Raw genomic sequence first — 23,806 nt, 5'->3', positions numbered from 1 at the left:
GCCACCCCTAGACCAGGCTGGCCATGGCCCTGCTGTAGACTGCTCGGCCCTGCAACTCCTCTGGATGCTATGAAATGTTCCTTGTATCCTAAGGTATAACTGCCCTATGCATTTTTTACCTTTTTTTTTCTTTTTTTTTAGTGCAGAGTTGTTCCTTTCTAACACTGAAGACACTCTCAGTCTCCTCTTCTTAATACAAAGCACTTCTGTTACCCAAGTTCTAAACTGTAAAACAAGAGTACTCAAACAGGCTATTTTCACTACTATTGCATCTTACAGTGTAGATAGGGTTGGCAATGCCTGCCTGTGTTCTGAAAGTAAGGTTTCCTGTGAAGTACAGTGATATTTCTGCACATATAAATAACTCCATCTGTGATAAACTGCTTATCACTCTGGGGTCTGCATATCAATTTATCAAGATTACAGTCAAGCACATCAAAGCTTTCTGTTTGTCTACCTATGTTTATAGTAACATTTTTATTTCTATCTATAAAGTAGTAATAATTCATGAGTCTTTAGGACAGCCTGGATGGTGACTCAAAACCATGATCCGAGTCACTCTTGGCAAACTGAGAAGGAAGTTGTTGAGCCTACACAGAGCTGTGTTTATGGATAAAATATGTTTAAAAGGCTGCAGCACTACAAAGCCCCTTCTTGCACTGCAGGGCAGAAGAACAGAATAAAACTGCAGCCACAGAACGAAGCACGTAATTTCACAAGGATCAAGGCTGAAGGGATGGTATTAATATAACTCAGTTCGTACTGAAATTTCTTCATGCATAAACTTTTTTAGATTCGCAGGATGCCATTTAAATGCATCTTTCAAAATAGTTTCCTTCCAGAGTCCAAATGTGGGCTGCACCTGAGCTCAGCCTTAGGAAAAAGTTACTCTTTGCCAGGGAGTAAGAGACATAGGACTGAAGTTGTTGTTTTGCTCTGTGTTTATTCAAGGGTGCGGAGAATTAGCAAAATATTCTTGTAATAGGTGGAACAGAGCAAGAAAGCTATTGACAAAATATCATGGAGCAAAATTAGAAATGGGAGAGGTCATTTGACTACATTTCTTAGTGCCTAACTCTTCGTTCTAGTGCTTACAAAGTTTGGAAACTTACTGTATCAGAGACTTTCTCTAAAAGGAAGACTGAATCCAGCATAGCATAAAGGGGTAGGAAAATATATTAATTTACAAGTTGTTAAATAAATAAACACCCCTGTGGAGACAACTGTTTTTCTGGGTGTAGAGTTACTTAGCTGGAGAGGACTAAGGATTTCCTGGCTTGCTTTACACTGGGTTACAGAATCAAGGCTTCTGTGCTTTGCTTTGTGGGTCCACTCTTGTAAATTCATTGAACAAAGCCCTTGTAAAGTCCCTGGGTTATGAAATATTTCCTGTCCTTCGGGTCCCAGACAAGAGATGGCATCTGTAGAGCCAGAAAAGGAAGTCCTTGCCTTATAGAGCGTGCTCTTGGTGTGACACAATGGCTGATATAAAGTGTCAGAGGAGCTGAGCTGGAGGCAAAGGAACAAAGGAAGACTGAGGTTTGGTGGCTGTCTTGGACAAAAAGACGGTATCTCAGGGATGGATAAATTTAAGGCTGCACTTGTGCTGGCTGCAGTAGGGGATGCTCTCGGTTATCGCAATTTCTCCAAAGAAAACAATGTCTTAGGTGCAAAAATCCAACAGGAGCTGAAAGAAATTGGAGGCCTGGAGAACCTGGTGCTCTCTTCTGACAAGTGGCCAGTAAGTGACAACACCCTCATGCACATGGCTACGGCAGAGGCTGTCATCACAGGTAGGTACGATGGGGCTAGCAAATGCAGTCTGGAAAGGAACAAAACTGTTGAGCTGCTGCCTTTCTTAGTTCTGGAGAAGTCATGAGAAAGTGTGTCAGAAATGCTGCTTATGGGAATGATAATATGCATTGGTCTGTCTCTTCCATGAGCATTATCCTGTGACCATCACACACTCTGGGGATTTTTTATTTCCTGAGTGCGGAGGGACTCTCCCTATTTTTCCCCTAGGTTTCTACACTGGGTCAAAGTTAAAATACCACATGTCCAGCATAACAAAAATATCTGATAAGTGAATTATCTGCATGCTGGCATATATTAGGGAATAATATAGCCACTAGAGATTCTTCTGTAAAAGGTAAGAGCTCTTCTAAGTGCATTTTTAACATGTTTGTGTCCACAAGTCCAGGCTGGAGTAAAGTCACCTTAATACCTCTTTCAGACTAAAATCACTAGTGCTGTCTCCTCTTTCCAGTCTCTCAGGCAAAGGATGGCACCTGAAAGACCTGAAAAGGAACAATTTGCTTTATAAAGAACCCTCTGTCAAAAAAAAAAAAAAAATTCTAGCATACTATATCTATTTAAAAGTCTATCAGAATAGTGGCAGCTATTAATATATGTTCTCTAAAATCACAATAATCTGAGAGAGAACATTTGTTTTTTTCTTAGAAGAAGAATATGTTCCTTTTAAGATATGATGATATTTGTAGTGATACCATCCCCATCGAACTGTAGCTGTTTGGCACTGTCAAGATCACCAACAAAGCACCCCAGAACACAGAGACCATTCAGCAGTATTTTGCTGCTTCAAAATGAATCCTTTTCTTATTTTTTAATTTCTGTAAAATCATTGCTGATTTTTCCTCTAAGAGTTTAACGCTGGATAAATAACAGTAGCAGAAGTTCAGGATGTAGCTAAGTATTTATCGCGTCAATGAAATTTCCCTTGTGCTCCTGTTTCACTGCTTTATCTGCCTGCTTTCAGTCTGCTCTAAATTTAGTGTGTAGAGATCAGTTGAAGAGTGTGCTGGACACTTCATACTTGGCTATTAGCTAACCAATGGTTTCAGGGGTAGCTAATACACTAAAGATAAGGGCAAGATGTCAGTCTATTAAGAAAAAAGATGACTAGCATATTTCTGAGTATAGGCTATGATTAAATATATATCACATGTTTCTTGCTTGTTGAACTCTGTAAAACCATAACTTTGGGGTACTCAAACCAGTCAGACTAACAGTAAATAATAAATCTTATTTCTTAAAAACAGCAGGAGCACTGTGGCTCTAAAGAGAAAAACTCTCAGATATCATTCTTGTTGGCTCTGTTTATCCTACAGTCTCCTTTCTTTGGCCTTAAGTACTGAAAAGCTGCTGTAAGGTCTTTCTGGAACCTCCTCTTCTGCAGGCTGAAGAACCCCAGCTCTCAGCCTGTCCTCAAAAGAGAGGTGCTCCAGCCCCTTGGCCATCTTTGTGGCCTTCCCTTGGACCTGCTAGAGTAGGTCTGTGTCTTCTTTCTGCTGGGGGCCCCACAGCTGAATGCTCCAAGTGGGCTCTCATGAGAGCAGAGGGAGAGAATCACCTCACTTGTCCTGCTGGCCACAACTGTTTTGATGCAGGCCAGGGTACAATTTGCTTTCTGGACTGATGATACCCTCAAGTCCTTTTCTGTAGGGCCACTGTCAATCCAGCCTATATTTGTGCTTGGGATTGCCTCAACCCAGGTATAGAATTTTGCACTTGGCATTGGCCTTCCTCTCAAACCTGTCAAGGTCCTTCTGAATGGCATCCCTTCCCTGCAATGTGTCAATTGCACCACCAGTGCAGTCAATCCCACTGTACCAGTTGCTGATAAAGATGTTAAACTGCATCAGTCCCAGTGCTGATCCTTGAGGAACTGCTCTCCACTCGGGCGCTGAGCACTGACCACAGCTCTTCAAGGGTGAATGTCCAGCCAATTCCTTACCCACCAAGTGGTTCATCCATCAAATCCGTGTCTTTCCAATTAAGAGACAACGTTGTGCTGGACAGCCTCAAATGCTTTGCACAAGTTCAGCTGCTCAATGACCAGAAGCAGAGGGAACTGCAGGCACTTTGCAAACTGAGCTGGTGTGTCCTAAATCCACCATGTGAACAGACTGAAAGGTTGAACTGACAATGAAAAATAAACAGACTGTCTACTTCCAGCAGGAGTCTGACCCATAAGGGAGGAATGAGAACAGCATCATCAAAAAACAGGGGAACTGTCCTTGCAACAAGGAAAGATTTTTTCCTCTCTGACCTGAACACAGGTGTTAGAAAATTTAAGGGTTTACTTCTACATAAAGAACATTTCCTATTGACATGATGGCTGAGAGAGCAGCCTGGCTCCAGATGAGGGAACCAGGGTGAGCCTGGGTAGCCCAGAGGTGCTGGACCACAGGGACTCACTCTGGCTCTGCGGACAAGTTTTCTGCAGGAGCTGCTGGGTGCAAATGCTGTTCCTGGCTCCCATCCAGATAAACTGACACCCGATTCCTAAATCTGGAAAGAGTCGGCAGCTTGAAAGTATCTTGTTCCTCTAGGACTGTATGTAGGATAGCCACTGTAACTGATAGGGTACTTTTTTATGTGAAGGAGGGGAATCTTAGTTTTACCCTGCATCATCTTTATTCACCTAACCTATTCTGCATAACTGGTACTTTTGAGTGTCTCCTGCTTATAGAGTTGCAAACTTTGTCTTAACTTAAACCTCTCCTGTGGATTTCAAGAAATCACCCTTCTTTGATGAAATGAGTACAATTTTGGAAGAACTTCTCTTGCTGTGTCATTCAATCTGTACGTCAAAGGATGTATTAAACAGGGCTTCTCTAAGTACATAGAAAAGATACAAACAGAAAAATTAGGAGACTCAGTTCCCACTGATTCCACAGCTACCACAGAAGCCAATGGAAGAAACAAGGTCAGGTTCTTCAAGCTCAACAACAAACAACAGCAGTGAAGAGAACCCCTGTTTAACAGGGGGAAGCTCCCCCTTAGGCAAGACTGCAGGACTTGGTAAAAATGAACAATAAACATTGTTAGTGAACTTATTCCAGAAATAAATTTATCTGCTGGAACTGCTGCAGACTGTAGGGATTTGTTGCTCTTAATGATCTTTATAATAATTTTTATAAAAGCTCAATGTTCTGGTTACTGCACTGATGTAAGATATTAGGGTATCTGCACAAAAGAACTACAGATTTTAGACAAAATAAATATAAAATAAAGATTAAAAGACAAGGCCACTAAACTACCTTTGCTTTTAGTCCTACATACCTCATGTTAATGGTCCAGTGGTAACTTTTTTCAAATGGGCTTTAATTTTTAAATTCAATTACAGTTTGCAAATGACCACAAAGGCACTGGTTGAGCCAGACACATCTGGCTTCATGTGCATGCCCAGTCCCTGCAGCAGCAACACACTCGCTTTGCAGTTAGAAATGTCTGTAAATACTTCACACCAGAGCCTAAATAAGGCCCCTGAGCAACTACTGATGATGAACAGAATGCCTTCATCTTTCCAATTAGGAGAGCTGTAAATGGAAAAGAAAGCAGGAAAATATGAGAACCGAGAGATGAGATGGTTCATCCTCCATCCTGCTCTCATGATGTTTAAAAACGTGTTGACAGTGGCACCAGAAACACAACTCAATGTATTGGAAGTGGAAATAGAAACATTCCTTAAATGCATAGTGAGCTTGTTTGTTTATTTCCAGTTCACTCTTCTGCCTCAGCTAGCAACCTTCTCTCCCCTCCTCTGAGCAGATTACTGGTGTTTAGAAGACCTGTACCGGGAGCTGGTAAAACGCTATGTGGATGCTCTTGACAAGCTCTCTGGGAGGCGTCCAGACCCTGCTACCATCGAAGGCTGCAGGGAATTAAAACCAGACAACTACCTTCTTGCTTGGCACACACCATTCAATGAAAAGGGTATGGTACTGCTTCCAAGTTATAGTCTGCATGCTTTCAGTGTTGGTGGCTATATGGAAATTGTTTCCTTTTGCCCCCTCACATCAAAGGCTACTACCCCTGAAATGTTTCCATATTTGCCTGGGGATGGCGAGAGATCTGCCAGGAATTCTTTCTGTAGGGCACTATGTCCTCTCATAAATGAACCCCTCCCTCTTTAACATCTATTTAAAGAGACTTTGTCCTTGGCTCTGTGCCTTGGGGTCCAGACCTTTGTCCTTGAATTTAATGGTTATTTTAAGACATATTTTTCTGACATTTTTCATTTAAATAGTTGTATCCTTGGATCTTTTCAGTGATGGCAGACCATTAAAAAAAAAAACAAAGCCAAGTCTGTAAATTGCTCTAAGCACCAACACATTGACTGAAGGGAGTGGATGCTCTGCTAACAGCTCTGACTTTTGCTGATAATTCCTAATATTTCTAGCCCTGTTTCCCTGTCCATGATCCTCTCTTTCTTTCTATGATCTTTTCATTCTATGATTAGTTAAATTTCTACTTCAAGCTAAATAACACACAGGCAGATATGTGCATACATATACACACATACCCATACAGTGCATTTAACAGTGAAAGCCTGTAGAGACACCACATCATCAGAGGAGGTAGACACAGACAGCCGCAGGATGATGGCAGCTCACACAGGTGTTACACTGTGTTGGTGTGATGCTCCACCACTGCAGTACATATCAGCACTGCTCAACAGCACTGCATATTGATGCAACATCATGGCAAAGATCTAGTGGCACAACGCCATGGCTATTTCTGGGCTTCAGTAGTCAGTTTACTCTGGCACAAAAAGCATGCCTCGCTCAGCCTCCACCCCTTGTAACAGCTGCTGTGAGGGGAAAGGTTCCCTTCCTGGTGTATTCTGCTCACCCTGTTAGTAGCCAGGCAAATCTGAGAAAGTGCCCCTTTGGCACCTGTCATATATTTTCTGACTGACAGGGAGTAAGCTCTGATCAAAATAATTGTGGGAACTGATGCTGTCCCTGGGCAGCAATCAACACCTCCAGCTGCTCTCTGGCTTCTTGCTATGTTGGAGCTACATCTCTTCTTTTAACCTTCCTCCTCCCAAGCTTTCCATGATGAACCATCTGGTTTTGGTATACTCTGGGCTAGAAGGAGCTAAAATGAGTTCCTGTAGCTGCAGGTGGGCAGCTAAAGCCCACCTTTTCCATCTGGTCTGACAAATAACATCCTGAATGTCCCAAGAAACCTTTTTTTCTTTTCTTACCCTGAGAACAAAACAGCCAGTGACCTGAGGTGGAGATGTTCAGCCTACAATGAGTCCTGACACTGCTATGGACATAATACATATTTAAATTGCATTTTCACAAATTTCTTCTTGAGGCAAAAACATTCCATGGGCATTGAATTCCTAGCAGTTGGATGAGCTGGAAACAGAATGCTGTTTTCCAGTGGTCATTCCCTCTTATCTCACTTCCAGGAAGAATTCATGTGCCACCTTTCATGGACCAGTGAAATCTTAGCTTAGGTAATTTTGCATTGCTTACATGATGATCCTCTATTCAAATTCTTGTGGAAATAGTTAGCACTCCGGGTTCTTAAGTCCAACTGTCACAGGGGTCTTATTTCCACATCATGTCATGTTCGTTGTCACACTCATTGCAGGGATACCCAGATTATTTTGAAGGATGATGAGATTTCCATGACCACTAGAAGACCTGCCCAAGGCTGACAAATGCCATCCATTTAAAGAGCTTTTTTTCTAGTTTATGACATTAATAAGCTCAAGGCTGAAATTTTCACCTTTGAGTGTTTGCCTCTGTTTGTCAGCATTTGTTTAAAGTTTTGATGAAGATGCGTCTTCTGTTTCTGAGGCGTGACACAAACGTTTTGTTCCAATTGGAACCAACATCTGAAAAAGGTGGTGCCCCTTGAACTGGAGATGAGCCTTCAGACCCACTAGGAAAATCCAGTCAAATGGCAGCTTGGCTTTACCTGTTTTGTGTGTATATTTCAGACACACATCAAAGCAGATCTTTATCTGTAGCTAGTGGGGCAACTGCTGAGCTTCCTAGTAGCACTTGAGAACAGTGGAATTGGTGGAGGAGCAGGAGGGAAAAGTGTGAGTTAAATGCATAAATCTGGAGAACAAAAATTAAGACAAGGATAAGCCATGGCCAGATAAGAAATAAAGGAGCCAAGCTCTAAGTTCTCATGCAGGACAGTCTGTAGTCACAAAACAGACATCCTCTTCAGGGCTTAGCAGACATTAAGCTGATTTTTACTATTCTACAGAGACAGAGTGAAGAAAAACACACTGAGGTATTACATGCTAAAAGAGAGTAATGTAGTGCATGAATGAAAATGATGTAACAGGAAAGTGTCAACATAGCTTTTGTGACAAGAAGTCACATCTCAGAATTTTGTTAGAAGACTCATGAAGTAGCCAAGAAACAAGAGGGAAAAGGATACACCAGGAAGATGGTCTGTCAGAATTTCCAAAAGGCTCTCAACAAGGTCCTTCACCAAAGGCACTAAGTAATGGGGCACTAAGTGCTATAGGATGGCAGAAAGGTTCACCTGAGCACAGACAACAGGTTACGAGACAATAAATGAAGAGCAGGAGATTGCAGTCTGTCTTTTCCATAGAGAAGGAGGTACCTGTGTTTGACCTCTATTATTCAACATGTCCACAAACTACCTGGAAATGCAAATGCATAGTGGGTCAGTCAAGTCAAAGATAATATAGTACATAGTAGTAGAAGATGCTCACAATGATGAATAATTGTGTGATACAGTAGCAGAACCAAATATAATGCAGATAAGTGAAAAGTCATATGAATACAGCATTTTATATGCAGAGCTGCTGTTGCTGATTCAGTTACCATTCAGAGAAAGGACTGGGGCACTACAGTAGTTCTACAAGAATGTTGCTTCAGTGCTCAGTAAGAGCCAGAAAGCAACAGACTATTAAAAATGACTGGGAAGGGAACTGAGAACAAAACACAAAACATATTTACACAGCTGTATAAATCTGTAGCTGCTGTTTCTTGATTATTGTATGTAAACTGGAGTCTCCCTCCCCCCCAAAAAAATAAAATGTAAGAGGGCTAGAAAGAAAGGATGGTTGGATTAGTAAAAACCTGCTTCCATCAGTTATGATGCCTGAGACAATCTAATAGAGAGCTTGGAGAAAACTATGTCCTCCAGCACAAGAACTGCAGACTTCAAATGAAATTGGCAAATCATGAGTTCAAAGCAAGCAAAAGGAAGGACTTCTTCATGCAACACCTAATTAAACTGCACAACTACTTTCCAATGGCAATTTGCAGATGCTACGATTCATGTGAGTTCAGAGAAGAGCTAGGCAAATTCACCCAAGGGAATTCCTTCAAGGGTTGTTTAAGCAGAAAGATGATTAGCCAATTGCCTCCTGGATCAAGGAGACAAATTCTCAGTAGCTTTGTAATACAAAGGGGTAGCGTCACCATACTTTTTCTTAAGTATCCTCCTCACTGATCACTGTCAGACATGATAAGTTAGGCCAATATTTGGTCTGAGAGTGGAGGACAGTACTTATGTTCCTACACACACTTCACCTGTTGCATGGACTAGTCTCATCTCTCACCTCATTGATTCAAACGGTAGGTACTAAGACATGGGAGCTAGCAGCTGCTAATCTGCTGAAGCCTTGCCCAGGCATAATGTTACTCCCTGTGATGGAAGTTCTTATTATCAAGTTTGCTTGTCTGATGATGCAGAAGGTTTTAATATCATTTCCTAGACTGGAGGAACACAATGAAGCTACAGACAAGCTCCTTCAGACCAGCAGCCAGATTACTGTAGTGCTGGTTCTGGTTCTGGTTCTAACTGTTCTGGTTATATGAAGAGAACTCTGTGTAACACAATACCCTTTGTGTCCTTTGAAGGAACCAAGGCTGCAGAGTGAAGATTTTGCTTTATGGCAGCCAATGGTTTAATGAAAAGTCTGGTCTTGTGAGCCAGAAGAGATATTTTCTCCCAGTTAAGCTGACTGGTTCTCCAGAAGACTGAATTTATTTTCTGATTCTTCCTTGTGCTTTCTATGTGACTTGTGGGGTAGTCAGTTTTATCTGCTCCTGACTCCTTAGTAACCAGGCACTACAACTGCAACATACATGAGGCAAGGAGCAAACACATTGCTTGCAAGATAAGTATCCAGCCTTTTCCTCAGGAGCAGGGGTCACAGGTGTTCTGGAAAAGGCCCTGTTTGCTGTTATCAGGAAGGCTCTGAGCTTTCAGGGAATAAAACGTTATTTTGCAAAAGCCTTTCTTGTCACATTTATCAGGTATCCAGCCTGTTTGTGGAAGAGTTATTGCACACAAATTTAGCACATTAGCCTCTGATGAGGAAGGAGAGAAATGTGTTCGGCTAACTTGATTAAATCCCCTAACCAGGGTGATAACTGTTGTCCAGGGAGAAGAGGTCTTCTCTCAAGAGAGAAATTCAGATACTAGTTGATCTGTATTGCACCTGGAGATGCCAAAGGGTGATTGGTTTGACTCAGGCTTCAGTTGAGTGTGAAGTAAAGCTTCCTGCCACCCTCCATAGCATGCTTTGATCTAACTCATGATCTCAAGACACCTGAGCTGCAGCCACTTGGGATGATAATAGATGGCTCCAAGGGAGTCTCTGATGCTCTGGACCCACATTAGGCACAGCCCAGGGGAGCAACTGAGGGGTCTTCTCAAGATACATACTAAAACCCCTGACTCTGGCACCTTAGCATCTGCTGCTTCAATTCACTCTGGCCCATGAATTGTTTCTACTGCACTATTGTACAAGCTAACCTTCCTCCATGCTGCCAGACTGGGAAAGACAGGGAGACTGTGCTCCTAATGCAGGTTCCACAGAGGCTAAAATTAGGTGGCATAAATATGCCCCTTATCTTCCAGGGACATAGTGGAGAAATGCCGATTGCTCTCAGCTTTAACCAAGGTCACTGAGAAGTGTGATTGAGCAAAGACAGGGCTAAAAAATGCTAAGTACTTTGAGAAATCAATACCTATCCACCTCAGGGTGGGTGCATGCAATGAGTTAATGCTTTTTGGGGCATTGTCTCACCCACTGCAAGGAGGAGATAAACACCTCACTGGTGCCTTGTGAAGATAAGCTCATTAAACCTTCTGTGGGATCCTGTTATTATTGTGATAAGTACCACAGAAAAAAACCTCATTAGTAAATTTAACTCTCCATTCAATTACATTTTTAAAAGTTGAACACCTGGGATCATGCACTCAATCCTGAGGATTAAATGTGCTAAATTAGCTGTTCAATAAACAAGCTCCATGCTGCACAAAGTAGAAATTCCCAAGATCAAGCTCATTAAGTCTAGGCTTCACCCTAATGACCACACTCACAAGCACAAGAAACCTCCATTCTGACACCACCTAACTTTGGAGGATTTTGTGCCACAGTTTATTTTCTTTTTGGGTACATTAATTCTCTACATAGCAGAAACTATGTTGTGAACTGCCACTAGTAATGGGACTCTTTAGGATGAAAGATGCTCATAGGAAGTGTTTTAATGGTGTGCTTTGAGCACAGAGACTACTAAAATAAGGACATAGCAAAAGTGCATCAGTTTCTCAAACTTCTGCTTCTAGTGCTGGCAGCTGGAACAAGGAAAACAGCCATGTCAACCCAGAATATGCAAGCATGGCCTGAGAGTTTGAATTGAGGAAGTGTGAAGAAGAGGGCACACTGCTCTTGAACCCACTATGTCCTTCATAGCACTTGATAATACTGGAATATTTTCAATGTTGACTGCATAGAAGCCAAATTCCTCACAAGAAACTCTCAAAACTTGTATCTCACCTTGCATACTCGTTTCCTATTCACCAAGAAATTCCCCCATGAGTTGAATTGATAAAATGTGCTCGTTTCACTTTTTGTCAACATATTTCTGTATCTTTAGTCTCTTTTTAAATGCTTGGCATTGTCTTCCTATTTTAGGTTCTGGATTTGGAGCATCCACAAAAGCCATGTGTTTAGGGATGCGATACTGGAAGCCCGAAAGGCTGGAGTCCCTTATTGAAGTGAGCATTGAATGTGGAAGAATGACTCATAACCATCCTACAGGTAATGTCTGCTGACATATCGGCCTGCTGAAATCTCTAAAGCTGCTTCTCATGCTGCAGAGACTCTCTTGGGAATTATGCTTCTGCTTTTCAGACCCCACAGCTTTGGTTTGAATTTTGCATAGAAAATACACACCTGTACATATTACTTGCAGAGGCTTAAGTATTTTCTTATATATTGTGTAGAAAGCAGTCTCAGACTGGGAGGTTTCTCTCCTAAAATTGCAAGAACTAATCACAATCTGTCTTGTCCAATGCACATTTGTGGCACATGCCCTGATTAAATCTTAGGATTTATATACATCCAGATGACTCACTTTTATCATGCAAGGTTATGGGTCAGAGGATAAAACATTTTTCTCTTGAAAGGTTTTGTCAAATCCAGTCACAGTAAGCAAAGGCAGAAAGGCAAAAAATCTACCTCCATGTATTTGGACACAATCTGAAACATTTCCTAAACAAGTAGTTTTAATGTTGTTCTGAATATTCAGGTCTGTCACTCTGATAATGTTATGCTTTGTGAGTGTATATTCACTCTGTCTCTTTTAAACAGCAATGAATAAAGCCATAATGAATGGTGACATGTTCAACACCCTCAGTGCTCTGAAGCAATCAGAAAAAAACATCAAAATGGCATAAAATTAGAGGGAAAGAATTCAAAGCAAAGCAGAAAACATCATTAAGCTAATATATAGTCTCTGGTCCATTAATAGCAATAAGAATGAGTGCAGTTCTGGATCTCCCCCCTCAGAAGTTACTTGCTAGAACCAAAAAATGGCAGCAAGGAGTATTCAAATCATCAAACACTTTTCTATACAAGGATGAATTCTATCCAGAAGGAGTTTACAGCTATGAAAAGAGGAAAGTGGCATAGTGGGAAGGTAGAGAAGAGAGGAGTGAAAGGGCCATCTGAAAGGTGAAAGGGAGGTGTTGGTTGACATTGTCTTAACTGAAAGACAAGGAAAACCAAACACATTAATCAGGACTAAAACAAGCAGACAAAGGAAATACTTCCTTGTGCTGTGCATAGCTAAGCCACATACCTCTCTCCTTTGAGCATCTCTAGAGTTCACAGATACACCTGAATTCAAAAGGGATCAGGGAAGTGGACAAGAACGGCTGTTGCTGTTAAATGTAATCAAGCTAAGTAATTAAAACTGCCTCTAAGTTAGTCCAGAGGCTCTAGGGAGCAAAGGCGACAAAACAATTAGGCTCATGCTGAATGTGACATTAAAGGATCTTTACAGCAGCTGGGTTAGATGCTATCTAAGTGGGACCCTTTGAGCTGGCACTACCTGATGTTTTATTCTTTCTGAAAGCGTCTATTGGGTCCTGGGTTGGATGTACCTGTGGTCTGACCTGGTATTGCAGGTCTTACAGCAGAAAGAATGAGTGATTGACTCATCTGGACTTGTAACCTCCTGAAAATTGGTTTTACCTTCAGCAAAACACATGAAGTTCATGCTTGCCTCTATGCATGAGTGCGTGAGTGCATGAATACTTTTGGACCCATGAGCTGAGAAGCAATCAAATCAATATTTTGGTCACCTGGGGCTGAGTGGTTTTCTTAACCTTCTTTTGCACTTTGTAATGGATTGGGTTTGCTGCCTTTCACAGAATGCTGAGAACACAATCAAATATGAGAAACAGGCACCTCTAATTATGACATCATGGAAGCTTTGAGTGCCTGTTAATGAAAAGTCATCTTAAGTATATTTGTATCTGAAGTGGAAGGCCTACCTAGGCAGTCAGAGAGCATGCCTTGCTTGGACAATTGCCTCTTTCCAGTAAAGGGACGTTGTCCCATTAGAGGAAAGAAGGAATTGTCCAAGTGGACTTGTCTCCTTAGAATAAAATGAGCCAGAAATAGTATTAGATCTAACAAACACAGCCCTTGGGCTGGATGACTCTGTAAACAAGGTGACATAGCTTGTAATTGAATCACTTTGTGCAAGTCAATTATTTCATGTGACTTCAATTAGAAGATTTTCAGTGTGACATTAGTGGATTATGTTTGGTTTTGACACCTACCTCAGCTTCTGTCATGTTACACCACTAAGAAAAGAAGCTCCCTTCTATGTAAAACAAGTTGTAAACCAATGGGCACCATGCTTTAGCCAAGAATCTCAACATGTCACAATGCAGCCTGCAAAGAGGCAGAGATGGGTTATGTGTTAGCCTACCCTGCAGCCATGAGGCATTCCACTAAATCCTACAAGGGACATGACAAGGATAATACAAGCACAAAGCGTGCATTGGTAATCACTGCTATCTATGAATTCCAGGCTTTCTAGGGTCCCTATGCACAGCTCTCTTTGTGGCATATGCAATACAAGGCAAACCCCTTGCTCAGTGGGGAAGAGAGATGATGAAGGTTGTGCCGATGGCTGAAGAATACTGCAAGAAGACCATTCGCCACATGGCAGGTAATGTGTCTGAATCAAGAGTTACTTTCTTACAACTGTGTTCAGCTAGAAAGGCACTGAAGAAATACCATTCCCCAGTCTCCCCATTTTGCTGCTTTCACCCCTCTGCCCTCGCCACAGGCGGTCCTCTTGCTTTCTCCGCTCAGATTGTAAACTCTTCATAGGTGGTGCCACCTTCTTCAGCCCTCTGTTCATGGTATATTGGTAGCAAACATGCAAAGAGAAATACCAATAATAATGCCCTACTGCATAGTTTTATTTTTAGCAGGCCTTCAAAGATTTCTGGGCAGGGGGCAGGAAAGAACTTGTATTTAGCAGGTTATTAGGCAAACTGACTGCTGTGATATGAATTATTCAGGTCTCTTCCATTAATTAGAACAGTAAGATATTTTTCATAAGAAAACCCACTGGCATTCTTTATTTCACCAGGAAAACCTTGCCTGAAGGTGCCTTGTGACCAAGAGTTGTTTTTTGACCACACACTCAGATTTGACTTGTTGCTTTTTGAACAAATATCTAAGATATAACCTGCTGTATCCTTGTTTTAAAACAAATTAGCATAATGCCAGCACTGAACTTGATATCCTCACTTTACTAATGTATGTGATCCTCAAGGCAAAGGTATTTTAGTCCCCTTCTGCCAGGGAGTGATGTGTTTGTAATGGTGAGACCTGCCCCAGACAGATGAATATCATTACATTAAAACATCAAGGAGGGAGACTTTTCTGTCAAACTCAAGGGATGACTGTTGAGAAAGATTGAATTAAATGGAAATTTTTACCCAAGAGCACTCAGAAAGTAATTAAAATTTAACTGGGAAGGAAAGCTGCTACTTTAAAATCTTGAAGGAGCACCAGGGGGCCTTTCTGAGAGACCCCACATTTTCGTTTGTGCCTCATTGCACACCAGGATTTTTTTAGCTGAGACCTATGAGGAGCAGGTGCAGGATTAGTGTGAGTGAGCTCCTCTCCAAGTGACTTTGCAGCAGGTCCCTGTCACTCCACCCTAGCAGAACCCCTCAGCGTGGAGATATGCATGTTGGACTCTTGAGGCACGCTCTCTGGCTAGTGCCTGTATTGTTGAGCTTCATCCTATTTTGGTAGCGAGAAAAGTCTCCTGCAGTACCACTAAGCTCCTGGGCTGGTGAGATGCACTGCAAAGAAATCCTGCCAAAGAGAGACCTCCAGTTTTAGAAAAATCTTTTTTAGCTGTATTATCCCCCATGGATAACAAACACAGTGTTCAGTTGCAGAGGGCTTGATTGCACACCCATCTCTGACACTCAGTTGCAATTACTTGCCAGAGAGTCCCATCAACCTGAACATGACCATTGTCTCAGACTGGGCTCAAGGGATGGGGCAGAGCCTCTCCAGAGCTGGCAGTGTAGAATCTCCTACAACTGCTTGATCCTTTCAATTCAGAATCTGTGCATTAGAATAATCACATAGAATCATAGAATTGTTAAGGTTGGAAGGGACCTCAAGGATCATCTAGTTCCAATCCCCCTGCTGCGGGCAGGGACACCTCACACTAGATCAGGTTGCTCAGAGCCACATCCAGCCTGGCCTTAAAAAACCTCCAGGGATGAGGCTTCTACCACCTCCCTGGGCAACCTGTTCTAGTGTCATCTCCTTGCTAGTTTTTGAGGCTTTTATAGTCATGGGGGAAATAAATAGGAAAAAAAAATCCACAAAGAAATAAATCTGTCAGGTGCTAAAAGCAGTCTTACCTATCTGCTGGAGTGAGTATAAGTTTATTTCAGCCAGCTACATTTTGTGTGACATTTCTTTCCCCTCAAGATACTCTCCTTAGTCTGATGTCTGTGAATGCTGTTTTACTCTGTTTTTCTAAATGTTCCTTTTTTTGTAGGATTCTGGTGAGTGGTTTCCATATAATCAGGCAAAACTGGGGCATGAAAACAGCAAAAGGCCAGCTGGGTGCTCCCGAGCATAGAGGGCCACATGGTTGAAGTCTCATCCCTGTCTGGGGCTGGGAACCAGCAACCTAGTGGAAGTATAACATCCTACAAGGCAGTTCGAATGTTTTTACATGATGTTGACCTTCTTTAAAGATATGAATTGCCCAAAAGGGTCACCTGTATGACATTTCAGGAAAAGAAGCAAAATCAGGTTCTCTGAGGGATGCTTCAGAGAAGCAGTTTGGTTGTGTGTGTGTTCTGTGGCTGCTTGCAGAACATAGCTGAGTGACCAAGCAGGACCTTTATGCACCTTTTTAAGGCTTTTTTAAAAAATCACAGAATGCCAAAAGTGTTGAACCAGAGTCCTAGCTCAAAAATAAACTGAATTTAGTAAGATTATTTACACAAACATTGTCAAGCGTGATTAGAGACGATCTTTCCAAAGTGACAGAAAAAGGAGAAAGACGTGGTTATAAAAAGGGCTTATTCCTATGGGCATGTATAGCAGGTGTGTGTGCTATTTATCCCCTTTGTTACATTTCATCCATAATACAATATATAAAATTGGAAATGTTGTAGTTTCTTATCTGCCTTTTCCTGAAAGGTCATGCAGAAATACAGTGAAAACAGAACAGAAATACTGAAGAAATTATATGGTTAAAAACTGGTAACGGGGGTGGGAAGCAATTTGGTTTTAGGACCCGTAAGCATTTTTAGACATTCTTTAATCATAGTAAAGCAATATAAAAATTGGCAGAGAATTGCATTTTTTTTCCCTCTCTTTTTGCTGGCTCTTACTTTTTCCTCGGAGTGTCCTCAGTAAGTTCTTTTAAAACCTCATCTTGATTGTTCCTAATTTAATTTTAGCATGCCATAAAAATAGCATGAGATTCTGAAACTATTTTTTCTTTCATGTCTTCTGTTTCCAATTAGATATTCCACTCCATCTTAAAATGCATGTGTAGTACATGGGCCTATATAATGTATATGTATTGTAAAATACCTAGTTTTCCAGGTCAGTCAATACTGCAGTTTTCTTTAAAATCTATTAGAGTTGAAAATGTTGGCAAGGTGAAATATTACATCAGTAATTTCTTTTTGCATTCAGAATACCAAGAGCACTGGTTTTACTTTGAAGCCAAGTGGCAGTTTTATTTGGAGGAGAGAGAAATCAATGAGGAAAATCAGAATAAACCTGTTTTCCCGGACAACTATGATGCGGAAGAGAGAGAAAAGGTAAGTGGAACTTCAGAAAGCAATCAAAAAGGCTCTGAACAAAGAGCCAGTATTTTCAATGGGACACAACAGTTTTTTTCAACTGTTTCCAGTGCCAGAGCATTCAGGAAGTCTTTTTTTTTTTTCCCCTAAAATTTCAAGAAAGAAAAACCAAATCCCATCCTTGGCTTAGTTATGTGTTAGGGTGATAAAACAGTTTTCACTGGTCCTGGGATTGTTGCAAGGGGAGGGAACAGGGCAGAGAGGTGATCTTAATGGCCAGATATGTTGATGCCTAAAACAGGTAGAAAACATAAGACAAAGATATTAAAGAGTGCAAAATGCAAGCGTCTCATCAAGGGTTCTCATTAAAGCTGTGTGGAGCTGTGGCCTGAGTTCCACAGAAATCTCACTGGGTGCCAGGGTCTGGACTTTGTTATGGTCCTTTGAACAGAAGACAGCTGTCCTAAGCAATTCTTTGCCAACACAGTCTGTGCCTAAGCTAGTTTTAAGTGTCTCAAGAGATGGTGTTTCACCACGTCCCACAGGATACTATTTTATAGCATACATGATCTTTCCTTTGCCTTATGACTTCAGGTTATATCTGCTTAACTCGAGAGAAATAATGTATCTTCTTCCCTGGCGTTTCCATTATGTGCTGGCACCTTTCAAAGGTCTCCACTTAGCAGCTAAGCAATAAGTATGTGGTTCTTAGCACCTTACCCCATAAATCAAACCTTTTTTTCCAGACTATTAAAGCACAGTTCTATTCTGAGAATTCACTTTCTGTATTTTTAGGTGCTCATCTTTGCAGCAAAAGGTGCCAAAAGATAGATTCACTGTTGATAATAAGAAATTGCTCACTCTAAACTTAGAGAGTAGATGTGCTTTCAGTTTTATTTTATTAATTCAGTGCCTTGAATTTGTTACTAGTTTTGTGTTGCTTCCAGTTCTACCAGTGTATTAATAGAGCTTTAGGAGACATTAAACCCAATAGTATTTTCCCATGATCATTTCAAAAAAGAACTGCATGGATGCCTAATGCAGAAATAAAATTTACCTGCATTGCTCAGGCCCAACTGGTCCAGCCTGTTGAGCTATTCATTTTCATGCACATGAAAGGAAAATATTGATTGACCCTCACTCCACCGCCCACCAGAGATTACAGCCTGACAGAAGTTAAGGCTTAATTTGTTTATAAGCTGAGCATGACTATTAATCACAGAAAGAATAAATGAGGGGAAGGCAACCACCTTGCCTGATTTTTCCCCAGCAGTGCTTCCCTTTGCACTCCCTCCAAACTAACTGGCCACTTATCTGGAGGTATAGCTGATTGTCCTTCTAAGGACAATTAGTAATGCACCAGTATGTTGCACCACTCTTACCAAGTTGTCACTGCATGCTTGTGCCCATTCAAGTAGGCACACCTTTCTGCAGGCACATACCAGCTGCAGGAGATGTGAAAATGGAGCCCTCAAGCATGGCTTAGATTGATCTGAGTATGTTGCAAGGGCAATTTCCCTCTCAGGGCAAATAAATAAATAAATAAATGCACCTCAAAATGCTAAGCAGCAAAGACTGTTCTTGTAAAGCAGTTATTCAGCTCAAATTTGTAGAGAACTAGAAATGTGGGAATAAAAGACAAATGAACCCCTCTTTAATGTATATTTTTCAGTGATACATGTTTGGAACATGTTAGATACACATGAATAGGCAGAAATTGCACTGCAGTTGGGATCAGCTTTCCTTCTGCTAACAAATCACTTGCCCTGATCATTTTCCCCTGCTGGACATGGTGTTCAACAAAATGACAGAGCAACCAAACCAAAATTATCCAGGTCAATTAGACTCTGAGGATCCCATGCCCCTAAGATGGAGTTGCTTAAACCAGCAGTGTGAAAGGACACAGAAAGAGAAACAAAATGGATGGAAAGAGAATGGTAGCCAGCAGCAGTTCAGCTCCTGGAGGGTGAGGAAGTCAGAGGCAGCTATAGTTACTGACTACAGGGGTTTACAGCAAGGAGGGGATGTGTGAATTACCTCCAGGGCTTGGCAGCAGCTCAGTGCCTTCAGTAGGAGGGAGTGCGTGTTGACAGCCCTGTCCATGCACTCAGCGCTGTTGGTCCCGCCTGCCTGTCTGCCCGCCCTAGGGAAGCTGGGCTGGTGCCACACGGCAGGGCCGCACAAGGGACAGGAGTCGAAACGGACTGCATTTTTGAAAAGTTTGAGAAATGCTGCTTTGGTGCAGTTAGCTCCCTCCAGGCTCAGTCCTGAGGGCATCTATCCCTAATATAAAGTTATTTCGGCAAGGTGGATGATATGTTTGCAGAGCATCCCTTACCTTAAGGACTAAGTGACACCTGAGCTGGTGGCCTGTGCACCCAGAATAGCACCTCCACGCTCAGTTCTCTTGCCTTTGGTAGTATTACACGTGTCAGCACCACTTAACCAGGACTTAAACTGCAGCAACAAGGCTGGAAAGTTTGCATGTGGCAAAGGAAAGCATAAAGAGATAAGTATGCTCTCTACATTCTGGGAGGCGGGGGGTGGGGGTGGGGGGTAAAGAAGAAAGAAAAGACACAAACCCCAGAAAGCAGCAGAGTGAAGCTGTGGTCCAACTTGGTCTCTTTTGATGTGTATGCATATAAACCACAACCAAGTATGTAACAACCACGGTGAAAGTGAGTAGACAGAAGTGCAAGCCTTTCATACATGTTGCAGGAGCCAAGAGCCAGCAACAATTCAACATAATTACCATCATATAACTTAAACTTCAAGCAATAGAGCTGCCAATTTTCCTTAAAGGGAGATTGTTTATTTTTTCTCTATAAATTTATCAATACTAATTTGGGGATCTGGGATAAGAAAAATTGAGTTTTGGAGGTACTTCCTCCAGAGAAAATCGATTTGCAAGCCTCACTGTAGTTTTGGATTTGCTTTTTTCTCTCTTCTCCTGGGGGAGAAATGTTTCTTACATTTGCGAATTATTTTCCCTTTCATTCAACAAGAAGAGGAAAGAAAAGACGTGGCAAGAAAAAGGTCAGAAAAGGTGTCTTGAATTAACATAATTTCAAACTGAGCCCCTGAAGAAGTTACTGAGTCAGAACTTTTTCACACCCCATGTAAATCTGGGATAACTGAAACATGTGCAAAATTTGTCTCAACAAGGGAAGTTGAGAATGTGTCCATGGCAGCAAGGGGACTGACAGAATAAGTCCTTACCAACCCTAATTTTTAAAATAATAATAGAGTTCTGGTTTCAAATCTGTCTTAATGTACTTTTTGGCATTCTTGGCTTGCATAAATCAACCTGCACCCTTTAAGCTGGGGTACAGGCTTATAGCTGCATCTTGGACATCACCTAGGCTGCAGTAGTTGCAGTTGTGCTGTATCATCCCAAGCCACAGGCAGCAGTGCAGGCAGTGCAGCTGCCTACCACCCTTGTCCTGCAAGATGAGCTATTCCCACCTAGCAGAGGAGAAGCCACCATGGTGAAGCTGTGTACCCCATGTACCCATTTCCAGTGCCCTATTCTGACACCACTTATCTTCTGCAGACATACAGGAGGTGGAGCTCTGAAGGCAGAGGTGGGAGACGAGGCCATGATGCACCCATGATTGCCTATGATGCCTTGCTGGGCTGCGGTGGGGACTGGACAGAGCTCTGCAATCGCTCCATGTTCCATGGAGGTGAGGACCCCCTTTGCTTCCCACCCTCTGCCCTGTCACTTGGGATAGGAGAGAGAAATCCTGGCTGTTGGCTGCCACTGTTGGCCAGCCTGCCACATTGCCTGCTCCACCTGCACTCCTGACTTTACCCACTAAACTGGCAGCAGTTGTCAAACAAGCCATTTACAGTGCTTCTCAAATGTTGCTCCATCTATATCTCATGGTTTCACTAGAGGGGCAAGAGAAGAAAATCCAGTGCAGCTTTGTACAGTAGTCCTCTACAGAAGACATGGCCCTATTGGTGTAGGTCCAGAGGAAGGCCACAAAGATAATTGGGGGGTGGAACACCTTTCCTATGATGAAAGGCTGAGAGAGTTGGGGTTGTTCAGTCTGGAGAAGTGTGGGCTCCAGGGAGACTTTATTGTGGCCTTTTGGTACTTAAAGGAGGTCTATAAGGAAGATGGAGACAGGATTTTTATCAGGGTCTGTTGTGACAGGACAAGGCATAATAGCTTTAAACTAAAAGAGGGTAGATATAGACTAGACATAAGGAAGAATTATTTTTTCCAGTGCAGGTGGGAAAACACTGGCAGATAGGTGGTAGTTGTCCCATTGCTGGAAACATTCAATGACAGGTTGGACAGGGCTCTGAGCATCCTGATCCAGTTAAAGATGTCCCTGGTTATTGCAGTGAGGTTGGACTAGATGATCTTTAAAAGATTCTTCCAACCCAAAACATTCTATGATTCTATATGATTTGTAAAGGGCTGATATATTTCCTTGCTGAAACACTAGTGCCTTTGGCAAAGCAACCTTTTGGTTGCACATACTGAAACCAAGTGAAGGAAAAAAATAATACAGCACCTAATTAAGTAGCAGGAAGATAAATCTAGCACTTACAGGCACACACTTTTACAGGTTTGCAAGAGATAACTCTCTTTTTGGCATTCACATCCAGCTGGGGTTTTGAGAGGCACAGTATAGCTGCAGGGAGAAAGACCCCAGCCCTGAGTCACCTGCTCCCTCCCTGCCTGGTGTGGGCCCTTCGCTGAGGCTCTGGGCTGCTCAATTGCCCCAACACAGCGGTGAGCCCAGCAGACACGAACCTGTGTGCACTGCGTGGGGCACTGATGCTAATCACCATGGCTAGATACTTTAAAGTGTGTGCAGTGCCATGCTGTGCTTTGAGGAAGGAAGGGACCCCTGCAATTAATCTTCCTTCCTTTTTCCTGGCAATGGCTAGCTGCTTGCAGGAGCTGTTGCATTGAGTGGATTTTCACCAAACCAAATAAACACCTAGCCCAGTGGCATCACCATGTGCATGCCTTGGTGTCTATCCTTCTCTTCCTGGGGTGTTCATTCTCACCTGCACTGCCAGAGGCAGGACAGTGCATTGGGACTGACTGAACACGTCCATACCGTGCTCCATCAGTGGCTTAATATTTCCTCCTCAGCACAGTGAAGTTTTCAGTTGTGTATGCAAAGGTGACATTGAGTGACCATTGCAACTGTGCTCAAACTTGCAGGTGAAAGCGCAGCTACTGGGTCTATTGCTGGTTGCCTGTATGGCTTGGTTTATGGCCTGAACAAGGTCCCCAAAGGCTTGTACCAGGACCTGGAACAACGGGAGAGGCTCGAGTACTTGGGCGAGAATCTTTATCGACTATCCATGGAGGAAAAGTAAAGCAGTTTCTGCCATTTTTTCTTTCTATAAAGACTCTATCAAACCCTGTAGATAACTGACTGATGTCTGTAGCAAAGGAATTAGCCAAGAGTTAGTCTAAAAGGCTGTATGTAGATTGTGTGTAAGCAAAGATAGATGAATTATTCAAGACTGATTAGATGTTTATGGTCTTTGTGGGTTTTTTTACAGATGTAGGGATTTCTGAGTTTAAAGACCACTGCTTAAACCAGTGAGAGAATCTCAAATCAAAAAGAACAAATAAAACCTCTTTTGACTGATTTCAGTCTAACTCGCTATAATACCACTTTCTAAACAGCTGTGACCAGCAATTATACATGGAATTAATTTTCAGAACTAATGCTTTCCTGCAGAACTAATGGTAGTAGCCACTTGTGGGGATATGCTCTGTATATTTTACAATCCTTTCACCACTGTGTTCCTCCTTATTCTCAAATCTAATGTGTCTGTGACACTTGTAAACCTAATGTCTCACGGATTAGCTTTTAATGAACCACTGATCCCCGCATCAGCACTGTGGTGCAAGGTATTGTTACATTAGAAGCTTCCAGAAAAGGAAAAGCCAACACTAAAAATACTTTCAAATAGAAGCAGTATCTCAAATCTCTGAGTTATGTTTTCACTCTCCTTCAGTTTTCAGAACAAAAGCTTTTTAAAAAAAAATATAACTGACTGAAATATTTGTAAATAAATTGATCTTACACTGTTTTCTAAGCATCATTCTTTATTTTTAGATCTAGCAGATTATATGTTGCTGTATCAATATCAGAATTTTTGGCTGAGGTCTTCAAGCAGTTGTAGGAGGTCAGCAGTCAGGCTGTGATACATTTCACAAGTCTGAGCACCACAAAAACCTCAGGAGGAAAACAGTTACAACTGCTTTACTTCCTTTCCCTTGTTCTTTTTTTTTTTTCTTATTTTCCTTTTCCCTTTATTCCTTTTCCCCTTTCCCTTTATTCCTGTTTTCCTTCTTCCTCTCCTCTCCTCTCCTCTCCTCTCCTCTCCTCTC

General features: G+C 42.0%; 1 protein-coding gene across 1 annotated transcript; it reads left to right on the top strand.

Moving 5' to 3' along the window:
• The first annotated feature begins 1,530 nt into the window (after positions 1–1,530).
• ADPRHL1 (ADP-ribosylhydrolase like 1) lies at positions 1,531–23,565 on the top strand. The gene is made up of 7 exons (XM_068137087.1): positions 1,531–1,793; positions 5,575–5,739; positions 11,744–11,869; positions 14,154–14,294; positions 17,321–17,448; positions 20,984–21,116; positions 22,622–23,565. The coding sequence occupies exons 1-7, from the start codon at positions 1,580–1,582 to the stop codon at positions 22,777–22,779; spliced, it is 1,065 nt and encodes a 354-aa protein (XP_067993188.1). The 5' UTR covers positions 1,531–1,579; the 3' UTR covers positions 22,780–23,565.
• Positions 23,566–23,806: the final 241 nt, after the last annotated feature.

The sequence above is a fragment of the Melanerpes formicivorus genome, unplaced genomic scaffold (assembly GCF_026170545.1).
Source record: "Melanerpes formicivorus ecotype bairdi unplaced genomic scaffold, bMelFor1.0.p_v2 SCAF_1, whole genome shotgun sequence".
NCBI lineage: Eukaryota > Metazoa > Chordata > Aves > Piciformes > Picidae > Melanerpes > Melanerpes formicivorus.
This window is presented reverse-complemented; position numbering and strand designations above follow the sequence as displayed.

Excerpts from the sequence above, each read along its gene's own strand:
- ADPRHL1 (XM_068137087.1), top strand. The coding sequence starts at position 1,580 with ATGGATAAATTTAAGGCTGCACTTGTGCTGGCTGCAGTAGGGGATGCT. Across the intron at positions 1,794-5,574 it reads GGCAGAGGCTGTCATCACAG|ATTACTGGTGTTTAGAAGAC; the intron begins GTAGGTACGATG and ends TCCTCTGAGCAG. Across the intron at positions 14,295-17,320 it reads GACCATTCGCCACATGGCAG|AATACCAAGAGCACTGGTTT; the intron begins GTAATGTGTCTG and ends TTTTGCATTCAG.